Consider the following 23,134-nt stretch of genomic DNA (forward strand, 5'->3'; position numbering starts at 1 on the left):
GTCTGCATGGGAAGAGTCAAGAGTAGGGACAGAGCGAGTCGCGGGGACAGGGATGGGGCGGCGAGATGCTGGGACAGGAAGATTTACCCTTGAGGTGCCGCCCGCCAGGCTGCCATCAGCGGGCTGTCCTCTGGGTCCCGGGGGATTTGGGGCAGGGGGGGGGACAGCTGCCTTTGCAGCGGGGGTGATGCGTTACATCCCGCCCCCCTCGCTGTGCGGCGCAGCCATGTGATGCCGGAGGAGCGCGGCGATGATATGGAATGTGGGCAGCTGCCTGCGGACACGCTCCGACAGGTGACGGTCCTGCGCCACCCCCGCTACGGATTCGGCTTCGTGGCCGGCAGCGAGAGGCCCGTGGTGGTGCGCTCGGTGGCAGCAGGTAAGGTGCGCGGGGGGGGTCCCGGGGCATTACCTCGTGGCTCCAGGAACGCCTTCCCCCATGGCAGCCCCTCCCTGGCCTCCTGTCCCCGTCTGTCCCCTCCAGTGGGCCCATGGGGTCCCCTCTGTGGCCACGTATGTGGGTAAATGCTTTGGGGGTGGTTGGGACCTTAATTCCTGGCTGGGAATGTCACCACCACCCCCGGCCAGCCCAGCGCTGACCCTCTGTCCTGGCAGGTGGCCCCTCTGAGGACAAACTCCTGCCAGGAGACCAGATTTTGGCCATCAATGATGAGGATGTGAGTGAAGCCCCCAGAGAGAGGTTCATCGAGCTCGTCAGGTGAGGGCAGCAACCTGTCCATCGTCCGCCCCAGGAGGGGTGCGGGACTGTGCCGGCTGAGCGCTCACGAGGCCGTGTGTTGAGCAAACCTGTCCTCCTTCCCCTCTCCTTTCTGTCGTAGGAAGGCCAAAGACTTCATCATCCTCACGGTCCTGCACACCCACCAGGTGAGAGCAGGCAACGGGCGCCACGGGCAGCCCCCGGGGAGCCGATCAGGGGAGATGGGATGGGGATTAGCAGCCCTTTGGGAGACCAAGGTGGGGTTTTGGGGGCCCCAGGAGACCGCTGGCTCAGCTGAGGTGTCAGACCAGCTTCCCACCACCCCACTGCTCTTCTGAGCTCTTGGCTCTCAGAGCCGCCACGAGTGCATGCGTCTCCCTGTCCTCACTGCTCATGAAACCACCTACTCGTGGGCCAGAGGGAGGGAGAATATCCCTTCTATAATAATCCTGATAATTCTTGATAATAATCAAGAATGCTTGTGGGGGCCATCAGGCATGCCTGCTGAAGTGACCCAGCATGCCGGCTGGGAGTCCCTGGCGAGATGGGGCTGCCAGGCTCCAGGTTTATGGCACGACTGGCACCAGCACCCTGTTGTGACGGTGTTTGCTCCCCAGGCGTTCTCCTTTCTCCGTGCCGGGCTTTCCCCGCGCTGCATTACCAGTGTAGGTGATTTACCCAGCGCTCTCTTTCCAGTCCCCCAAATCCGCTTTCATCAGCGCAGCCAAGAAGGCGAAGCTGAGGTCCAACCCGGCGAAGGTCCGCTTTTCAGAGCAGGTGACGGTCGGCGAGACAGACCCAGTGAGTCCTGCCTGCTGCCCTCCCATGGCACCCGATGTGTCCCCGTGGCAAAAGGCTTCAAAGGAGCGCCCATGAGAGGGGCGGGCTGGCCGGGGCATGTCTGCGGGAAGCTGCTGTGCTGCAGTGATGTTCCAGCTCAGTGGCATCATTTGTTAATTGCAGGAGGGTTTTATTAAGCAGCACTAGTACAAAAAAAAAAAAAGACACTCAAAGCGCTTCTAGCAAATTCTATTTTTAAGCAAAATCAATTAGGTAATTATCTGATCGAAGCGCTGCTCACTAAATAAAATCAGCTGTCACCCCACTGCCTGCCCAGGGCTCGTGCAAGGCTGAAGGGGGCTAAACTTGGGCTGGGGACCAGGAAAGAGGCGGTCAGCTCTGAGCCCCCCCAGCAGCTCCCCTCTGCCGGGCAGGCTCCAGACACCCCGCTGGGATGCGCCTGACCAAGTGGGATGCTCGCTGCTGGCGGCTGGGCAGGTGACTCCATCAGGCAGCCCTGAATCATTCAGGCTCCGTGCTTCTAAATGCTCCACGGAGAGGCTGGGTTTTCGAGGGAAATGTGCCTCTGAGCGCACGAATGCAGGGAAGCGAGGGATGCTGTCACCACTCCATCAGACAGCCGTTCTCTCTGCCTCCTCCCCTCCATCCTCACCCTCCCGCTTCCCCTGCAGGACATGCTGAAGAAGGAAGCTCTCCTCCTCATCCCCAACGTGCTGAAGGTTTTCCTGGAGAACGGGCAGATCAAGTCCTTCACGTTTGATGGCCGAACCACTGTGAAGGTGGGCCCCCCCGCTCCTCCCCTCCCCGGCACCGCAGCGGTGCTCCCTTCTCCATTTTTTCTCTCTCTCTTGCTTCCTTGTACAAGCACCTGCGAACTGCCATGACATAACGGCGAGCCCCTTGGCATCCCTGGGTGATGTGTGCTGCAGCCAGCACCTCCTGGGTGTCAACTGTGGGGCCGCATCCTGCACCGGCCTGGCCCTGGGTGCTGGGACGAGGCAGCTCTCGGTCGCGTGCCGGCCCCCCATGCCCCAGAAAGGAGGCAGCCGCTGCCCCGCACCCAAGCCCGTCTGTGGCGTTTGCAGGACGTGATGGTGACGTTGCAGGACCGCCTGTCCCTGCGGCACATCGAGCACTTCGCCCTGGTCCTGGAGTACTCGAGCCCGGAGCAGAGCCACCGCTTCCTGCTGCTCCAGGACAAGCAGCCGCTGGCCCACGTAAGCCCCCGCGTGCCGGCGCGCGGGCAGGCTCCTGCCCCGAAAGCAGGAGCGCGGGGCTTGTGCCGTGGGCTCACCAACCCCATCTGCTCCGGCCCCAGGTCGTGCAGCGGACGCACTACCACGGCATGAGGTGCCTCTTCCGCGTCAGCTTCTTCCCCAAAGACCCCGTGGAGCTGCTGCGCCGGGACCCCGCGGCCTTCGAGTACCTCTACATCCAGGTAGGGACGGGACGTCCTCCCAGCGCCCGCTCCATCCCCATGAGGAGGGTGCCGGCTGCCCACGGGTCCCTGAGGACACCTCTCTTCTACCCCGCAGAGCCGCAACGACGTGATCAGAGAGCGCTTCGGCGTGGACCCCAGGCCGGAGATGCTGCTGGGGCTGGCTGCCCTCCACATCTACATCACCGTGGCGGCCACGCGGCCCAGCCAGAAGGTGTCCCTCAAGAACGTGGAGTGAGTCCCGATCCCTGGCCCCGCCAGGCCCACTCACAGCAGCCTCCCGGGGGCTGGGGAGGTGTGTGCTGGGAGCCCAGGAGCATCCCCAGGGGAAGCCGGGCTGATTTCCCACCTGGCGTCCCAGGCAAGGAGAAGCACTGTGGCTGTGTGACACCAGCGCACCACCGAGCCCTGTGGCCGTGGCTCAGCCCTGCTGCGACTCCTCCGGAGCCTTAAATCCGTACGAAGCGCAGGGTGGCCTTGTCAAGAGGGAGGGAAGGAGACAGCACATGGTGTCAGGGGGAAAACCTCAAAAAAGAGTTTGGGGGATTTGCCCACATGGCGGCGAGGCCTTCTCACCGCCGTGCACCCCATCCCCATGGGGACCCACGCCAGGGCTGTCACTGCTGCGGCGGTGACACCGAGCTGCAGCTCTGGCTCCCTCTCACGGCAAGAGGATGCTCTCCAGCAGCAGCCCTGCCTGCTGGCCCTCTCTGCCCTCCTGTCCCCATGCTTGTCCCCCAGGCCCCAGGCAGGGCTCCCCAGCAGCGGTGCCCAGCACTCGGGGTGCCCCAGTTGAGGCCGCTCCCTCCCGCAGGAAGGAGTGGGGCCTGGAGCCCTTCCTGCCCCCCTCGCTGCTGCAGCTCGTCAAGGAGAAGAGCCTCCGCAAATCCCTCTCGCAGCAGCTCAAAGCCCACCAGAACCAGCCCGGCGGCACCAAGGTGAGCCCACCAGCCCGCCCTGCCCCACCTCGGTGCCGGTGGGGTGACATCGCGGATGTCACGCTGGTGGTGATGGCCCCTGCCATGTCTTTGGTCAGGTCTCCGCTGCCCAGGCCAAGCTGCAGTACCTGAGGATCCTGAACGAGCTGCCCACCTTCGCCGGGGTCCTCTTCAGCACCGTGGGCCTGGTACGGTAGCTCGGGTGGGGAGGTGTTTGGCTCCGGTCCTGAGCGTGTGGCCGGGGGGAGAGCTGGGGGAGATGCGTCCGTGGCTCCTGCAGGGGTGTCCGCTCTGTGTGCACTTCCCCGATCTGTTCTGTCCTCCCGGGCCCTGTCTGGAATGCGAGCCCCTCCAGAAAAGCCTTCAGACCTGCTGACAGCAGGTTGGATCTGCAGGGCCAGGGCTCTGCTCCTTTCTTGGCGGCCTTTTGGGCGACGAAGTGATCTGCTCGGTGAAGCTGCGGTAGTGCCAGGCATGTGCTCACACCCCCCAGGCTCCCCATCCACACCATCCAGCCGGGACACTCTTCACAGCGCTCTGCTCTCCTCCTCCCGCTCCGGGGAGGCTGGCCGCGTCCTGCCGTCCCTCTCAGAGGAGGGTGACGCTTGGCAAAGGCCACCCATCCCCTGCTTGTCCGTGCAGGGAGTAGCTCAGCTGGCCTTGCCATCTCCGTGAGTGGTTGCCCAGCCTCACCGCCGCTTGGTGGCTCTCGAAGCTGCCACCTCACTCCTCCCTCATCTCCATCAGAGGCATCTCCACCCCTCACCCAAGCCACCTCACTTTCTCCATGGCAGGAGGAAAGCCACCAAGCCAAACAGGAGAACGGAGGACCTGCTAAGGCTCCCCGCTGCCTGCCTCACCTCTCCATCTCCATCCCTCTCGCTCCACCTCCCATCCGGGGGACTCCATGTAAGTGTCACCTCCGCCATCATCACCTTTCACCCCCACCCAAGGGCTCAGCAGCTTCCTGGCTTCTCCGGCTTCACCCCCTGGGTTTGATTTCTTGCAGCCCGTGATGGATTTTGTTCTCACCATGTCTGGGAGCTCCTAAGAAATAAGTGGGTGCAGAACCACGCTATATCTCATAGGTGCTGGGTGGTTGGAGCTGTGCCTCCAACCCTGCTTGGCTCTGTAGCATTGGGAAAATCATCCCTGGTGGGGGTGCCTGGCTTTTTGTTTCATCTCTGAGACCACAGCTGTGCCTCTGAGCCAGCTGAGCAAGCCGGGCTAGGAGCTGAACTACGTATTCAACCATACGAGCCACAGACTCGAGCAGTAAAAAAATATTTCCTTATTCTCTTCTGCACCGGCCTGCCCAGCTCCTCTTCACCCCCAGGTCTGGCTTGGAGCATCCGTGCTGGGCAGACCAGGACAAAGAGGATACCAATTTCAGTCAAGGCTTCAGTCTTTCTTCTCATTTAAAATGCATTCACTCCCTCGCTCCCTCCTCTGCTTCCCTCCCTCAGTGGCGATGTCAGATCAGGCAGATCTGTAACACGCTCCCACTTTGCTGTAGTGACACCAGCAGGCCTGAATATTTCATGTGGACGGTCAGTTCGGGGCTGGAGATTTAAATAGCCTTGGCACCCCGTGCACGCTGCTGCCGGCTCTGCAGAGAGGCTCGGGGAGGGGGCCTGGCACCAGCTTCACCCGCTGCTCCCTGCCAGCCACCTCTGCCCCCAGCCCCAGCTCCCGGCCGTAGCAGGAGCCGGCCGAGCTCCTGACATCGCTCCCTCGCCCGTGGATGCGTTTATTGACGTCTGTCCGTCTGTCTGTCTCCCTTTCTCCGTGCGGCCGTGCGCTCAGGACGAGAAGCAGCCAGCCACCACGCTGCTGGTGGGCCCCCGGCACGGCATCAGCCACGTCATCGACCTCAAGACCAACCTGACCACCGTGCTGTCCGAGTTCAGCAAGGTCAGCAAGATCCAGCTGTTCAGGGAGAACCAGGGGGTGGCCCGGGTGGAGACGAGCATCCTGGATGCCAAGGTAGGCACCGGGCGCCCCAGGGGACGGCATCGGGTCCGGGGGCTGCTGGGGCGAGAGGAGCGGTCCGTGGCTGTGGCTGGGGTGGGTGCAGGCACTGCAGGGCACCAGTGAGGTTTTGTGCAGTAGCACAAGGTGGAGCTCGCCAAGCCACGCGGGGTTGTTGGGACTGGAAACGCTGGGACCAGGCTGTCAGGCTCGGTGTGAGAAGAGATCCACGGCCGCCCCTGGGTCTGGGTGTCCGTGGCTCCAGTAAGCCCCTCGGTGGTGTAAATGCCCTCCTGCGGTCTGTGCGTAACCACCCTGCCCTCCTGCGCCCTCCGTGCGTGGTGCAGCGGTGGCCCCTCTGGGCACATCCCTGCCACCCCTCCCCACCCCTCCCAGCCTCTTTTCTCTCTCCCCATTCCCGAACTCTTCAGAAGGATTGCCAGCAGTACGCTGAGAGCTTTACTGACTTCTTTGGTGCCTGGTCCACTAAACCCTTCAGTGAAGCTGAGCTCCTTCTCTGGCTGCCTCTGCGTTTCCACATCTCCTGTGGGGTCTCTCAGCCTCTCTGCAGCCCTTGCCTTGTGGTCCCTATTTCAGCTGCAGCCTCGCAGATGTAGTGACGGGGGATTTGTTCAGGATTCTCCTGCTGCCTCCTCTCCTGGCAGACTTTGGCACTGGGCCGGGAGGTCCTCGCCTGCTGGAGGAGCAGCCTTTTTCCATATCCCCTCCATCCACCTCCCGGTCGCTTGAGAAAAGGCAGTACTCCCGTGCACCTTCCCGTGGGCACGCACGCACAGTGGCTTTATCTCCCTGAGAAACTGCAGACGGCTGCCTCCAGCCACTGAAATCCCCCTGTGCCTCTGGAGAGGGGAGAACATCCCGTGGGTGAGGCTCAGCAGCACCCCGCCGGGGCACAGGCTGCTGCAGTCTGTCTTCATTTAACTGCCATCCCAAGGGCCGGGCTTTAAAGGCAGGATGTCTGCTCCAAAATGAGGCAGATGCTAATCCTACACAGGACAGCGATGGATGAGGCTGGCTAAGAAAAGCTGGCAACGAGATCATTACCTTGAAGCGCTAATCTGCTTCCTGCAATTACTGCATTGTACGGAACGTGTCGCTGGCGAAAACACGGGGTTGCAAATAAATCCGTTCCCTCCGTGATTCGCAGCCCGACAGAGGGCTGTGCTGTGAGCCGTGTCCTACCCCTCTGGGGACCTCTGGTCAAATCCACACGACGTCCCCAAGCCTGTCGGGGCAGGGAGAGGCTGTGAGGGTCCCCGGGCTGGGGCTGTGCCGGGGGTGCCAGCCTGGGAGCACCTCCGAAGGCTGGGACAGAGGCGAGCCAGCCCAAACCTGTGCCGTGTCTGCTGCAGCTGCTTGCTGGGTTACTGTGGAAACGGCAGATGTTGAGCGATGGGTATGGGGTCGGTGCGGAACGGCTGGGCTGGGTTTCTGTGCGCCAGGTTTATTGCTGATCCTAAGGGTTAAAAAAGGGATCGGGACGAGGAGCAGCCCTCGGCCACCCAAACACCCTCGCCTGCCTCTGCAGCCCAGACCCGCCTGCCAGGAGTGAGCTGGGGAAGATTTCCAGGTAACAAGCGAGCCTGAGCAGATCACAAACCATTCGTGTTTAGTTCAGGAGGAAAAGAAGTGGTGGTTGTCTTATAAATTATTCACCGGGCAGTAATAGCTTTGTTTTGGAGCTTTTCCATCCCGGGCTTCAGTCGGTGTTTCAGACAGCCTGTTCTGGGTACAAAACCCAGGCAGAGCCTCTGCTTTGTTCTCTTGCTGCCACTGCGACAGTGGCAGAGGGGCTGGGGGAGGACCAGGTGCTGGCAGGAGGCTGGCGCAGGGACCAAAAGCCTCGAGGTCTCTGCTGCTGGGTCCAGGAAGGGTTTTTGTTCCGACTCGCTGGGCTTGAGCCTTGGTTCTGGAGCTCGTAGGCTCCCCACGCTCCTCCCAGCTCCTGTGTTGGGACATGGTGGCAGCTGGGGACATCAGAGCCGTCCCCCGTATCCAGCCGAGCGCTTCCTACCAGCTGCGTCCCTGCCCACGTGGCTCTGGCAGTTCCCGCAGATGCAAAGGTTATGTTCTCGCTAAAAACCCTTTTCAAGTGAAGCATCTTTCCTTCCTGCTCTACGCAGCTACACGCTGCTAAGCTTTTCATTACGACAGAATTAATATTGGCAAGAACCTTCTGAAACCCCTGAAAAGGGGCTGGAAGAGGAGCTCGGGGGCAGCCGAACCTCCCAGCCGAGCCCAGAGGAGCGCCCGCAGCGGGAAGCGTCCCCGTGCCTGCAGGGAGCAGCTGTCCTGGGCTGCGCAGCGGCTGGCTGCCGGCCCACGCCATTTAATCACGGGCACGAGGGTAATTGGCTCCGTGTGTCCCAGCAGGACCTGCCGCCAGCCGGCAGTTTAGCCGAGATCAAGGCTCGGCACAGGAAAACAAAGGGAAAATTAATTCAGAAAGGTCCCCGGCTGCTGCCGCGCCTGGAATCTGGCTATCGATTTCAGCATCCCGGGGGCCCCGGGCATGCCTCCAGGCAGTGACAGAGATAAAAGCACCGCGCATGTCCAGCTGCAGCCTGCTCACCTTGCCGGGGAGCCAGGCAGCTCCTGCCCGGCCCCCTCTCTCCCCAGAAATAGGAGGTGCGGGGGAACATGCGGCGTGTGCCAGGGCAGGTGGTGAACGGGCATTTGCTGGTGTGCGCGGATGAGACGGAAGCCACGGGGAGTCCCACCACGCTGGGCAGCCGAGGGCAGCACCGCTCCTGCTCGTGCAAGCAGTGACTGGAGCCGTCAGATCTCTTCCACGCAAAGAGCGCGGCTCTAGACTGATGCCAGAAGCTGCTTCCTGAAGCCGAATTAATCTTACTAGTTTTCTTTGCGCTAAGCCATTCTGAAACACCGTGAGAGCGAGATTTTCTTTGTCTCGGTGTCGGGGCGGGGAGGCGCCGTTCCCGCACGCGGAGCCTTTGGGCCGTGACTGAATGCAGGGCACGCAGCGGCGCCAGCCCCAGGCACCCGGTGAGGGGCTGGGAGCCGGCCAGCAGCACGAGATGCAGGCAGCATGCGGAGGGGATGATTTACCCAGCCTGCACAGCCAAATTTGATTCATTTATTAAGAAAAAAAGAACAACCGAACAGAGCTCAGGCATCTGGTGCCGTGGGGATGAGCACAGCACAACGGTGCTGCGAGCTCCTGCACCGCGAGGGCTGGTGTCAGCAAACGGGAGGTGCAGAGGGTGCCAAAAGCAGCCCCCCGCTTTGCCAGAGCATGCAGGGAGCAGGGACGGCATCCCGCAGAAGGGGCGGCTGCTGAAATCCCGACGAACGAGAGCACCGCTGCGAAACCTGCAGATGTGCTGCAAACCAAGCCAGGAGCTGTGTTGATCAACAAATGAGAAATAATGGTCCTAATCACAACAAGCCCGGTATCGATAGAGCCGAGTTAATAACGCTTAGAGGGAGGGAAGGAAAGGTCGGGTGCACGTGAAAAATTGACTGCTGTCTTGTTAGGCCCCGGTGCCTATATTATTAAATATAAACTTGGCAGAACACCTCAGGTAAGCCAGGGAACATAAATTATGTAAATTCATGTCCCAACTTTCTCCTGCGCTGCATTAAGGGAAGCAGTGTAAGACCCAAAGTGCATGATAAAGAGAGGACATTAAAAGGAAATACACGTAAGCTTAAGGGTTAGAGCTTGCATAGATCAGGTCATAAATTAATTTAAATATCAGGACTGCTAACATCCTCTAACATAACCCCGGCCATAAAATTTCATCCAGATGTTCTTCTACGAAACCTTCACCTTTGTCTGAACAGGAGAATACCCTTCAGAAGGACATCGAGGGTTGATTTAAAGGCAGTACATAATAGAAAAAGCATTCTATCCTTAATGAGCTAATGCAAAACTCGTCTCTCCTATCCAGTATAAATGTATTTTATTTTACTTTCCGGCGAGATTGGTTGCTAAGCAGGAAGCTTCAAGTGAAAGAACGCCCTTTGCTCATTAGGACTAGAAAATCCAGAAAACCAGTATGAGTGAAAGATCAAAACATGAATAATTTCAGGCTGGTGTTGCGGATTTAGAGGCAGAAAGAGCTTTCTCTTTAATATTTGCTTCTTTTCACGTTGGCCTGTTGTAGGTCTGAGAAGAGCCCTTACCTGTGCATCCCGCTGTGCATCTGGTGTTTGGCGTTTTTTAAAAGTTATCCCAGTGAGTTTGTTTCTGTGTAAAGCTAGCTTTCCTCCTCAAGGCGCCACTGCCCTGACGAAAATCTCCGGCCCCCGTGGGAGCAGACCCCAGGGGCTGCCGCAGCACAGACCTGCCTGCGGGAAGGAGCAGGAGGAGGGCCACAGGTGTGTAGACGAAGTGTTCCAAAACTTTGTTGTCGTGCACGAATACCTGTGGTTGTTTTTTGTTTTTTTTTTTTTTCTCTTTTTAACACATGATTCGTGGCAAGGCACGTTGCTTTGTCAACAGTGGGGCTGCTGAAGCCTGGTTCCCGTGGCTTCATTCAGCATCCCGACAGTGCTCACCTTTCCTCTCATTTTCTCCTGGATTTCAGCCCTACCTGCACAAGGCGCTGGTTCCTGCCTCTCCTCAGCTCCCTCCCCTCTTCCCCACAGTGGTCCCAGCTCCTGAGCAGCAGCTGGGACAGAGGCACTGCATTTTGTATTTAGAAAAGCTGTGAAAAGCCACGTGTGTTCAGCTTGCTGCCGTGCTGTCGGACCTCCTGGAGCTCAGGCGGGGAGTTAAAACATCGCCGTGGGAGCAGGGATGTTGTGTGAGCCCCAGCCCCGGGGAGCTGCCCACCAGTGTCCCCTCTCTCTCGCAGGAGGTTTTCAAGGAAAAGGTTAATCCCCTTTGCCACGGGGCACTGGTATCCCAATGATACCAGCCCAAAGCACAGAGCAGAGTCCCGCATCATTATTTCTTAGAGCAGCTCCCTGCAAAGCTGCCCCGAATTTACGATGTAAAAGCCTTACCAACGTTAGCTGGCAATTTTTCAGGCAACCGTTCGGAGTGTAAATGTTTGCTTAGCTCGCTTGTGCCTGGCTGTCTCTGTAAGATCTCATTTTCCTTGCCTGCTTGGAACAGGGTGACCACGATTGCTGGAGCCTTAAAATAACGTCTCTGTTAGCTGCCGCTCATCACACCTCCTCGCTGTAGCCTGATTTCCAAAGGAAACAAGGCTTCTGCCATCGCCTTGCCTCTTCGCCTCTCTACCCCACGAGGCGTTCCCAGACCTGCTGGCCGCTTTCAGTGCGCTTTGTCGCCGGGGCAGAAGTCCCAAAGGCAGCGGAGAGGCGAGGGCAGAAGGCTTCACGCTGGCGCTGCCCAGCCGATGAGCGGCTTCCCTAATAACAGCGTTTTAATGCCTGACAATTCCCGAGGAACTCTCACACCACTCGCTTGGCAGGGAGCGAGAGTAATCTTATCAGGGACCCCTCGCTAAGCTGTAATGTTAATCAGCACTGAGATTTATCCCTTTCAGAGCAGCATGCTACAATTAACTCTGGCATGCAAGGCGCTGATTGCTGGGGCCAGCCTGGAGGCTGGGCTTGCTCGGAGACCTGGCAGGGACCTCGCAGCGTTTTGGCGTGCTTTGTGTTTTATTCGTGGGCAAGAAGTGCCGGTCGGGGCTGTTCTGCCTGGGTCCTGTCTCCCTGCGGGCAGGCGGGCTGATCGCTGGGCTGCTGGTGGCCAGCAGGACCCGACAGCCCGTTCCTGGGTGAGCTGGAGCATCCTGAAACTCAAGGATCGTTTAATTACGCGGCAGTGGATAATCACCAGGCATTGCCGCTCTCACCTTGGTGTTTGCTTCATTTCTTGTTGCTCGCACTCAAACCCTCACTGCTGCATAACAGAGGGGGAAAAATGTGCAAATGTCTCTTTATTCAACAGATGGCTTAAAAAAAAAAAAAAAAAAAACAAGAAGGCTTAGCCCTTGTTTTAAGGATGCTGCATATGGCAGAACTGGAACACATGGTTACCTTTCATCACTTATGTCAAGCTTGAGGCTGGGCTAGGAGCTGGCACCCCCCCCCCCACCGCTGGATGCCTGCCTCCTGCGAGCTGCGTGGAGAGCCTCCTCCGTCCCTCCTCTCCTTCTTGATGCTTTCCCTCTGCTCCGTGTCACCTCGAGTCTGTTTTCCGGGATGCAGAAAGCCTCTCAGCAGAGCTCGTTTGTGTGTCAGGTTATTTCTTGTCCTTGTGCCACGCCGCAGCCGGGGAGGGAACTTCTTTACGCCTGCCCAAGGAGGAAGCAGTCCCCGGCAGGGGCTGGGGTAGCTCGGGGCTGGTGGCCTCGGCCCCAGGTGTATTATGTTGTGTCGGACAGAGCGTGACATGCTGCAAGGGTCTGCCTGTGCCAGGATGGGGCAGAGTTTGCTCAGTGACTTAGGAAAACAAGCGCTGAGCAGAGCACAGAGCCAACCAGCGGGTGCCGGGAACCTCCCGTGGTTAGAAAACAAGCAAATGAAAATGGCTTTAATGCTTCTCACGCTGCGTGGGCTGAAGTGGTTTTAAAATGGGCTTGGTTGGCCCTGGATGTGGTAAATGAGTTGTGAGCCCTGAAGGGGCCATTGCGGGAGCAGCAGAGCCCTGCCCGTGCCACCAGCAGGCACAGCGGCACTGGGAAGGGGATGAGTGCGCTGCCTGGAGGTGGCTGCCTCTTCCCCCGGGGCCGGGCGCTCCTGGAGAACATCCGCAGGGATGCGGGAGCCAGAGTTTGTGCTGCTGGGCTCGTCCTTCCCGCGAGGAGCCCGAGGTGGGAAACCGACAGCTTCTTTGGGAGAAGCCAGGCATGGGGCAGTGCCGGTGCCTGTCGCTGGACCGTGCGGTGAGGTTGTATGCGGTGCTCACATCGTGTCTGGTTTTTTTCCTCTCTTTAAAGCGAAAACCTTTTTTAGCGTGCAAATAAATGCTCTCCTAAAACAGAAGACACCATCTGCTCCTAGGCACAAATTGAATTTTCCAAAGGGTTAGGTTTAAATAAGATCCATGGGCTCAGAGCAGTGGCTGAGGGAGCCCGTAATGGGTTTTTGCCCCTCCTGCAGCTCACTGTAAGCAGATGCCTCGGTGTATGGGAGGGCGACGTGGTGCCTGCAATGACACAGGGGCTCTGGCAGCTGGAGACTACACAGACTCCCCGAGCTCCCCAGGGCCTGGTGTTTTAATCCTGGTGCTTGTAGGTAGGCTTTGAACACCGGGATGCACACAAATTACCTGGACCCTGCGGGGAGCGCACGGCGGCTTTCCCCTCTTTCATCTTCCTTAGAGGAGTCGGCAAGCGGGGAGTCGCAGCTGCAGCGAGGCGCTCTGTCAGGCCCTAAGATTTGTTGGGTAATCCGCAGCAAGGACGTGCACGTGGCTGTTTCTTCCCGTGTGGGAGCTAAAGCTGCCAGCCAGCTCACCAGTGACCCCAGCGCGAGCCCTTTGGAGCACCGGTCCCGCACCAGGCGAGCTGCGTTGCCCTCACGCGCTGTGCCTCTCGTGCCTTCCAGCCGCTGGTGTTGCTGATGGAGTGGCCCGAAGCCACCAACTTCGCCTGCCTGATCGCAGGCTACTGCCGTCTCCTGGTGGACTCCAAGAAGATGATATTCTCCAGGCCCCCCAGCCAGCCCCCGCCGCCTCAGATTATCAAGGCAGGTACGGTTCAGCCTCTGCTTTCCGTGCGAGCCCCTTCCCAGCCACCTCCCTCCGCCGGGGGCCCTGCTGTGGTAGGAAGGAGGTGGTTCCTCTGGGATCTCCCTCTGTCCTGGTCCCCCCGCAGCACCAGCAGCCCCCTCTGAACAGCAGAACGAGGCCTCGCTTCGCAGAAGCTCTCACTTAAACAAGCGTGAGCTTGCAGACGCAGTCCCTGGCTGTACAATGGCCGTTTCTGCCAGCTCTGAAAGTGTGGCTACTGTGCTGATTTCCTACATCGGGGGGAAATTTGGGTGTGTGGGCTTTCCAGGCGCCCAGCCTGCTGCAGGGAGCAGAACGCTGCTCCGGGCACAGCAGCTAAAGACAGGTTGTGTCCCACCAGGCACTGATGCTCGGTTCTTCGAGGACAGATTTCAGCTGTCAGTCACCTTCAAAATGATCAGTTATCATCGAGAGGGATTTCAGAGAGGAGCCAAACCTGAGTTACGTGCCATTACTCCATGCAGGGTGTGCATATTGAGTACGTTTGGTACAGGGAAATAAAAAGTACAGGCTCAGTGGCTGGAGTTGCTTCCCACTGCAGTGTGTGGAGAGGCTGGAGATGCTCTCCCTGCTTAGCCAAGAGCTGTGAGGGGCCTTCAGTTTAGTTGGTGGGGTGCTAAAACTGTCCCCTGGAGATGGGTGTAGTCAGAAGAGGTGCCAAGAGCTAGCAGGGCCCCTGGGGAAAGGACCTGGTGTCTCTGAGGTGTGAGGAGGGCACCCGGACACGGAGCTGGCACCAGCGGGAGGACGCGCTCGGGAGGAATCGGGAAGGCACCTCCAGCACCCTCAGCGCACCCAGGGAAAGACCTGGCAGGTGATGTTGGTGTGAGTATATGAGCATGGTTTCCTTTGCGTCTTCACCCGTGCATCTTACTAACAGCTGCCACTGTGCTCTCTGCTCTGGGTGTCCTGCATAAACCCAGCCCCGTTTGGTATGCGTGAAGGGTGCTTCCAAACTAAGTGGTGTCATCAGAGCGCTCCCTCCCTTCACACTACAAGGCATGGCCTGAACCACAACGTGTCGTAGGTCTTGCCTTTTTCTTGACAGTCACAAGAAACCAGTGTCGCTCTGCGTGGGGGCTGGAATGGGCGCGAAGGGGAGTGACGGTGTGGTAGCACAGCGATGGAGCAATGGATCCGTGCTCTTCATACTGAAGAGCTGGCCCCTCTCTGGGTGGCCTGGGCTGTCCTCGGGGGCACAGTAAAAACCTCTCTGGCCAGCAGAGTGAAGCGGACCCAGTACACTCAGCGCAGCTGCTCAGGCATTGTTCAGGAGGGGTGAATTTAATTTGTGTCGAGAAAACAAAGTCTGCCAATAGTTGTGGCCTTGCCACGGCTGCAGGCTGAGCTGTCAGGAGCTGAGCAGATCACCAGGAGCTGGGGCTGCCGGTCGTTAGCACATCTCTGCAGGAACGATAAGAAAGCCCCACTGGGATGAATCAAGTTCCCCCAGCCTTTGACTTCCCAGGCTGCAGGCAGGCCGTGCCAGAATCTTAAACATGACATCAAGCCCTGGCCTGCTTTTTGTCTAGAAGCAGAGCACATCCATCTGCCCGGAGGCCCATTAAACCCTCCTGCTGAACTGCAGTCCTGTTTAGAAGTGCACGCTCCATCCAGATGCTGTCAGTTAAACCCCTCAAATCCCTCTCTCGGCATTTCCCTGCGGAGCCGCACGCCAGACCCCTGCCATAGCTGCACGGACGATTTGCCTTCCTTGCCCCTTCCTCCCCCCGCACCCCCAGAGCATCATTAGCAGAGCAGTGCCCAGGCCGCTATCTCAGCTCTTTGCCAGGACTTTCTCTTCCAGAGAAAGCAGCTGGATTACAGATTTTATGGTTTTGGCCTCATTCAGAAGCGGGCCCTGATTCGGCATGGGCAGCCAACAAAAGCCCCGGCTCAGCCTTGGCAGAGGCTGGTGTACATGAGCTCTGGCCAGCTGCAGGTCTGCACGCATGATCCTTTCTCCTTTGCCTTGGTCCTTGCAGCCCGTTGCTGAAGGTGTCTTCCCAGCATTCAGTCACCCTGCTGGTGTTCCTGAGCACCAGTACGTCCATAAATGAGAGAGAGGTTGTTTAGATTAGGTTTTTAGCATTGCAGGTGATGAACAGTATAATAGAAACGTGTGTTTTGGGAGACAAATTGTCCAATTTGTTGAGCTAATGAATTTAATTGGGATTTATTTGATTTAATTTACACTTTGTAAGATGGAGCCTGCATCCCCCTGGCACCCGTTCTCGGCACAGCTGCACAATTCAGCCTGTAATGCAGACAGACACCCCTCTGGAGGGCTGGACCGCTGGCCAGAAGCTCAAACAATATTTCAGCTGCTCGCCTTGCTCAGGGAGGGCCAAGAGGAGGCTATCACAGGGAAATGCTTAATAAGGAGCAGAGCATTACTGCACCGTGTTTAGCAGCCTTCTTTGGGCTCGCTGAAGAAATGGCTAAGTAAAACGGCTTGGTATGGCCAACATTATGCACAAATGGTGACAGTTAATTCCTTCTTGCCATATAACTGCCATTAAATGGCAGGCTGAGGCTGAAAGTCCTCATATATGCATGCAGACGTGCTGTTCCCATTACCCTCTGAGTCTCACCAGTAGCTTGCGAAGCAGCATCTGCATGCCCAGGTTTTGGGACTGGCTGTGCTGGGCAGCCCTTCTCCTGCCTCCCAGCAAGGGATCTTGCTCCCTCTCTCTGTTGCTGCTGTGCAGCACAGAAACAAGATGTTTGCTTAGGTAGCCAACCTGGATGGAGTCCAGCTGGGAGCAGAAAGCAAGCTGATGCAGTTAGGAAACAGACCTGTCAGGAAAGGTTAAAGGAATTTGCTGCGTCTAGTCTAAAACCGAGGCGGGCAGGGAGATGGAGGGGGAGGAACAGCATGATCTTGCTGGTGTCTAAAGGCTGTTTATAAAAGGGCAGCGATCGGTTGTGCTGCAGGTCCAGGATGTTAATGATCTAATTCCTAGCCAAAAAAAGAAGACGGGGAAAAAAACAAAAAGTCAGAGTCAATACTTATAAATGTCACAATATTTAACTTTATAAAATTTATATGATTGAACTCTGTAACACGTAATCATTTTGGAGACGAGGGAGGCAGTGTGCTCAGTCAGTGCGCTGCGGGGCTTTTGCTGGCTGCAGCTCAGCTGCTCCTACATCCCAGTGAGCCACCCCGCAGGCTCTTCTGGCCTCAGCCATCGCTTTGCCCCAGCCACGCGTAAAGGCCTCACTAAACCGCTTCCAATAGCTCTTTGTTAACGGGAATCCATTTTTTATTGATTTAGGAGAAAAGGCATGTTAGCTCGCGGCACGAGCTGAGCCGGGTGCGAGCTGTGTTCAGCCCCCGGGCTAGGGGCAGCCCCAGGAGACTTCTGCGTGGTGTCCCTCAGGGCATGACCCTTTCCTCCATGCGCTCAGCGGGGAGGCCAAGGCAGGTGCCGGGTGTGCAAAGCCTCCATCAGCCCCGTGTTTGTGCAGGACTGAGGGCAGAGAGCACGTGGACGTTCCTCCAGGGCGGGCAGCGGCTTTCCCATCCTCTTTTCCCCTCTCCCCGGTGCTGCTCATGACGCTGTGTTGTGGTTTCGGTTTAGATTACATCAACGCACACAACCTCCACCGGCCCGCGGGGCACACGGGAAAGAAGGAGAGCGGGTTCGTGGGCGGCCCTGCCGCCAGCCCCGGCGAGGCCCGGGCTCGAACGGCCAGGGCCTCGGACTCGGAGCTCGTCAGCTTTTGCTACCTGCACATGCGAGAGCAGAGAAAGGAGAGAGAGAGCAGGACGGATATCAACGAAAACCTGATCTTTTTCGAGGAAACTCGTCCCAGGACCAAATCCGACCCCACCTCCAAGAGCTCCGGCCAAGGCTACGACGGGGCTGCCAACGAGCACGACCCGGACGGCCTCGACCGAGAGCGGCACGCCAGCCGGGCCCGGGCCCACACCATCGACACCCACCCGCGGGGCGACGCCGCCCACTTCTACTGCGAGTCCTGCAAGGCCAAAATCAAGAGCCGGCTGGCCCTGCGCAAGGCGGGCAAGCCCGGCGGCGCCCGCGACAACATGGTGGACCTGATGTCTCTTCCCCCTCCCGGCAGCGATGAGGAAGAGGACGAGACGACGGCCCTGCTCCCCGCCATCGCCGCCCCCCCGCCCGGCTTCCGCGACAACAGCTCGGATGAGGACGACCCCAAGCGCCGGGCGGCCGCCCAGGGCCAGGAGCAGGGCCGGCACCTCTGCGGCATCCTCTACGACGAGATCCCCGTCACGCTGATAGACAGCGTGCAAACGCGGACGGTCCGGGACCATGCCCAAGAGCTGGACGATGCCCTGGTGTCCACCCTGCAGGCGCTGGAAGCCCTGGCTGCTTCAGAGGATTGTCCGCATCCCCCGCCGCAACAGACAGCAGGTATTGGAGCGGCCGTGCCTTTCTTTTTCCCCACAGGCTTTCTTTCCTATGGTGCCTCCTTCCCTTTATTCTCCTCCTGCCATCCTATAAGTGATTGCGGAGCTGCTTGCAGTGAAAGCCGAGTTGTGGCAGCAGGCTCTAGGAGGGCCTGCTCAGAAGACTTCTCAGAGCCTGAGGTGGGACCGCTCCTCTCCGTGACGGTAGGTGAAGAAGTCCCTTGGTTGTCCCACACCTCCACGTGCCACGTTGAGGTGCTGACAAACCAATGCCACGAGCATCAGTTCCTGCCTGCTGCAGCCCTCCCCTGTTGGCACATTCAGCCTTTGCAGGTCCCCCCAGGCCCTGCGGTGTGAGCCCCTCACGGGGCAGGCCTGCAGCCGGGTGGGTGTCTCTGGCTCCAGCCTGCTGGAGGACAGGCCTGAGGCCCCGCTCCCCTCCCTCGGTCGCCCTGCTCACCGTGGCAAAGCAGCTCTTGCCAGATTTCCCTTCTTGCTCCAGAGAATTCCCTGCAGCCCTGCTCTCGCTGACACTGGAACCCTTCCCAGGACCTCTTCCTGGGCCAAGAGCTGAATAGAGCTAGCAAGCCAGCTCAGTGCTGACAACTGATCTCTTAAATGTGTTAACTCTTAGCTGGGAGAAGAGTCACTAAATCCTCTCCAATGGGATGCTGTGTCCTGCCTTCTTAGGACCCTTCTGCTGCACTGGGTTCGTCTCTCCTCCCCATAGTGGTGTGGCACGAGCATTATTGTGGGGTTTTCTTTGTGTTCCTCCTTAGGTCTTATTGTCCTGGCCGCCATCACGCCTGAGTCATCCTTGGATTCTGGCCACGAGACCAACTCCTCAGAGCTAACTGATGTCTCGGAGATGGTCTCTGCTATGAAGCAGCATCAGAACGCAGCCTACTTCCTTGCTCAGCACATCAACAAAGAAAACCTCCTGGCCAGGAAGGACTTGCCTTTCCGAATCCAGAGCTGCGCTGCCCAGGCTGTTCTCACCACGCCATACGCCCTCAACCGCCAGGAGCCAAACTCTTCATTGAAGCCAGCTTTCTCTCACCAAAGCCCCAACCTTACCACCTGCAAGAGCAAACAGGAGCAGCAGAATGCTGAGCGGAGCTACAGCTCGGCTGTCCAGCCGGTGCTGACCCCCCAGCTGAGTGAGCAGAACAGGGGGGCTCCAGCACCAGGCTCTGAATGCAAAGGTGCAGGCCACACAAAAGCTGCCTTTGAGGTATCTCTGCATGCCTCAGCAGCCCCGGGCAGGGAGCAGGCACAGGATCTACAAGAGAAGATGACCAAAGAGGTCAAGCCGAGCCCCAAGCTCCTCCCAGATCAAAAGAGTGGCGAGACTACAGCCATCATTTCAGCTGCTCTGCAGCAAGTGGCAAGTGCACAAGGCTCAGCTCCCCAGGCAGCAGCAGCCTCAAAAGAAGACAAGAACACGAATGGGACCAGCAGCTGTGCATCAGCCAGCAACAAGCCCTTGAAACTTAAAGGAAGTCAACAAACTTCAGAGCCATTATGCAACTGCCAGCAGCAGCAGCAGCAACTCTCTCAGCAGCAGCATAGTGAAGTTTCTTCAAGTCCTAAAGAAGCTCACAGCAGTAAGGCTGAAGCTTTCCACCTCACCTCAGCAGGTGAGGAACTGATGCCCGGTAAGACTTTTGCCTCTAAAAGCTACCAGCAAAAAGTGAGTCGAGATGCCCCAGGAAAAGCAGCGTGTGGAGAAACAGGTCGGAAGGCGGGTGGGGAAACCATGAACCTCGTTTTTCAGAAACACACAGCTCCTTCAAACCAAGCAGAGAAAACGCAACAGGAAAGTTCAGCCAAAAGCTTAAAAGTTGGGAGTAGCAATCTGCACTCTCCGTCACCTGGTAGCACTTTCAGGAGCGCCAGTGAGGATTCCAAGGGGCCAATCCAGCTAGTGCCCAGGTCCGAGAGCCTGCAGATCAGCACCGTGCCTTCCAAGAAAGTAGAAAAGGTCCTGGAGGTGACCCAACCAGATATGGATGTCCCAGCTAAACCCAAAGCTCCAAAAGCTCCCTTCAGGTTTAGGAACCTGTTCTCTGCAACATTTCCTACCCGGCTGAAGAAGGAGACGGACGAGCGGCAAGCCCAGCTGCAGAAAGTGAAGCAGTACGAGCTAGAATTCCTGGAAGAGCTGCTCAAGCCCAAGAGCAAAAGTGACCTCCCACCACAGGAGTATCTACACCCTCCTGCTCCTGGACGCTGCAGCTGCCAGCTAAGGAGCAGTCCTGTCCAAAAAGTCCCAGGGATGTCCAGGGAGCAGAGGCGCAGCTGTGACTGCAAGCGGATCTGTAGGGGGGTGAGGCCACCGATGGTGATGCCAGAACTGGAGAGGCAAGGGAGGGATAAAGTTGCCGATGACCAGAAGCAGGCAGAAGCAATTAGGTTGACAAGCATGAGCAGCCCTTCCAAAGGCAAGCGGATACGATCTACGAGTTTAGAGTCCAGGGACTACCGGTCAGATCCAGAAAACAGCATGTCATGTTTGACAACGTGTGCTTCCCGAGGGGAATGCATAGGTGCTCCGCACTATAAGAAGCTCTTGCGCCGCTACAGTGTTAGTGAATTGGATAAGACTGATAGGACATCCCTGTCCTCTGACATCTACCAAAACATCTATCCAACCAAGCAGAAAGGCCCTCAGAAAGAGCCTGAGCCCAGCATCCTTTGTCCCGTTTTGAAGAGCAAAATCCAGGAAGCCTCAGGAGCGGCTGATCCATCCTATGTCCAAATAGCACAGGAGAAAAAGAACCAGAAAGGTTCAGCGGTGTTCTCTGTCCAGGAGGAGTTGTATCCAAGTCCCGCAGAGCTGCGGGATGAAGACATGGAGGACGAGAAGTGCTGCTCCATCCGGTACTGCTTCTACTACAGGAAATGTGATGTCGCAGATGATGGGAGCGAGAAAGATGAGCTGTCCTACTCCATCCCCATGCAGATACTGCCGGGAATGAAGCTGGACAATCAGATGGTCCCGGTCATGAGCAGGACCCTTCAGGTCCTCGATGCAACAGCCTGCAGCAGTCCCAATGACGCTCAAACCCAGGAAATCGATTTAAGGACCTCCACTTTTGAGGGGAGCCTGGCAAAGATCAACACCCTTCGAGGCCACGCCTACAGCTTGCCCAACGGCTTTCTGCAAGTGCAGCTGGATACCAACGAGCTCCTGACTATCCTGCGGCAGTGCGTGGTGAGCCCTGATGTCCGGGACTGCAAGCCGTACATCTCCCAGCTGGCTGAGTACAAGCAAGAGCTCGCCCTCAAGTTCAAGGAGTTCCGGGCGTCCTGCCGCCGGGTGGCAGCCGTTGACAAGAGCCCTACCCACATGCTCTCCGCCATCACAAGCAGCTTCCAGGTGCTAAGCAGCCTCATCGAGACGTTTGTGAGGCTGGTGTACGTCGTGCGCTCCGAGTCCCAGCGGCAAGAGCTGCTGACCAAGGTGGAGGAAGTGGTGAGAAACTACACTTTCCTCCTGAGGGCTGCCGAGGAGTCCACGGCCAGAACGCTGAGCCACCAGCAGACAGTGGAGCAGCTCGCCCGCCAGTCAGCCACGGTGGCCACCGTCATGAGCACGCTCACGCGCTCCCTAAAGACGCTGATCAATAAGTAAACCAGCTCCGAAAGCCAACAAGCCAGCGTGTGCCGGGCTGTGTCGGTGGTTCTCGTGTCGCCTAAGTCCGGTGAGGATGTGTGTCTGCAGGGAAAGCCCCCGTCCGGTGGGGTTTGCAGCGGAAAAGACATCGTTTTATTTCTCCGCAGAAGGGATGGCTGTGCTGGTGGTGTTCTGACAGGTGAAGTCGTGCCCTGATGCAAGCTGCACAACCAGCTTGTCAGGGGGCTCAAGCAGCTGCTCTGCTTGCTCTCCCATGCTGGCTTGGCAGTGACTGGCTTGGCAGTGACGGAGGCATCGTCACCCCGTCTCCACGCTAGTCTGGTTCCGTGTGGCTCCGGGCCTCCCTTCTGCAAAGACCTGACACTGTCTCCCTTTGCCACGGTGCGTGCTGGCACTGGCCAGCGAGTTAGCAGGAACTGAGGGGAGATCTCCCGGCTTCGCTTGGGCAGGGGTCCAGCTGGAGCCAAACCAGTGTCTTGCCACGTAAACAGATCTTCTGCCTCCAGGGTCTTCCTGGCCCACAAATGCAATGTCATCAGCAGCAGAAGGCATCTCTGGGATGCAAGTCCCTGCTGCTGTGCTAGGGCTTGGGAAGCCCTAGCACGGGGAGGATGCAATGATCCTGGGACAGGGCTCGGTCCCCCTCACGGGCTCTACTCTCACAGCTTATGCACCAATGCCCCTGTCCTGAGCACAGGCACTGCCTGTGCAGAAGGCAATAGCTTCATGTGTGGGAGCAGGGAGCCATTCGCCATCCCCTGCTGGGTGGCCACGTCCACGTTAGAAAGCCTGCAGAGACCCGGATTGACCTGTGACCATCGCAAGCCAGAAGCCGGGCTGGCAGCTAAGAGGAGGCCTCTTCCACGCCATTCTCCAGAGGTCAGGTCCATGCCTCAGAGGCTCAGCCCAAACCCTCTCCTGCTTCCGTTCACAATGCCCGTAAGAGAGGAGCCCCAGATCAGGTTGGTCTGAACCGAGGCTTCCTCCTGAGCCAGGCAGTGCTACTGCCATCTGCCAAAGGAGCTGCCCTCCTTGCCAGGGGGCCGGGATCCTTTTTCTGTCTCCACTGGACTGACTGACTGCCTTGAGGAGCATTATTTAGTACGTGATGGTTATTTATTTGGAGTTGGGTTAGTTTTTGGTTTGTTCGTTTTTGTTGTTGTTGGTTTTTTTTTGGTTGGTTTGGTTTGGTTGGTTGGTTTTGGTTTGTTTTTTTACTTCCAGGTGAATGGTAAAATGATTGCTAATTGTTTTCCTCCACACCCCAGGGTTCCCGCCCTCCTCCCAGTCTAGCTCCTAGACATAATCAGACCGCCTTAACTGGTGCTTCAGCGCACTCGCCCTCCCTCCAAAACGCAGCGAGGAGGAGAAAATGCAAGGTTCCGCGTTGCATTGCCCTTACAGTGCCACCCACTGCACTTCACGCACACGGGGGGGGAGGAACAGGGCTGCGGGGCTCCCCGCGCCTCCCCCCCGCACCATCTCCAGCTGGAAGGGGAGATCACGGCGCTCGCCCCGCGGCGCGGCCGT

At 58.1% G+C, this 23,134-nt stretch overlaps 1 protein-coding gene across 1 annotated transcript; it reads left to right on the plus strand.

The window, feature by feature from the left end:
* Positions 1-231: 231 nt before the first annotated feature.
* Positions 232-21,601, plus strand: FRMPD3 (FERM and PDZ domain containing 3). The gene is made up of 14 exons (XM_035541719.1): positions 232-379; positions 616-718; positions 840-885; positions 1,415-1,519; positions 2,191-2,298; positions 2,605-2,736; positions 2,838-2,957; positions 3,055-3,191; positions 3,772-3,895; positions 3,994-4,083; positions 5,702-5,881; positions 13,382-13,526; positions 17,153-17,968; positions 18,744-21,601. Exons 1-14 carry the CDS (start codon positions 232-234, stop codon positions 21,599-21,601), a joined length of 5,112 nt encoding a protein of 1,703 aa, XP_035397612.1.
* Positions 21,602-23,134: the final 1,533 nt, after the last annotated feature.

This window comes from Cygnus atratus, chromosome 13 (genome assembly GCF_013377495.2).
Source record: "Cygnus atratus isolate AKBS03 ecotype Queensland, Australia chromosome 13, CAtr_DNAZoo_HiC_assembly, whole genome shotgun sequence".
Lineage (NCBI taxonomy): Eukaryota > Metazoa > Chordata > Aves > Anseriformes > Anatidae > Cygnus > Cygnus atratus.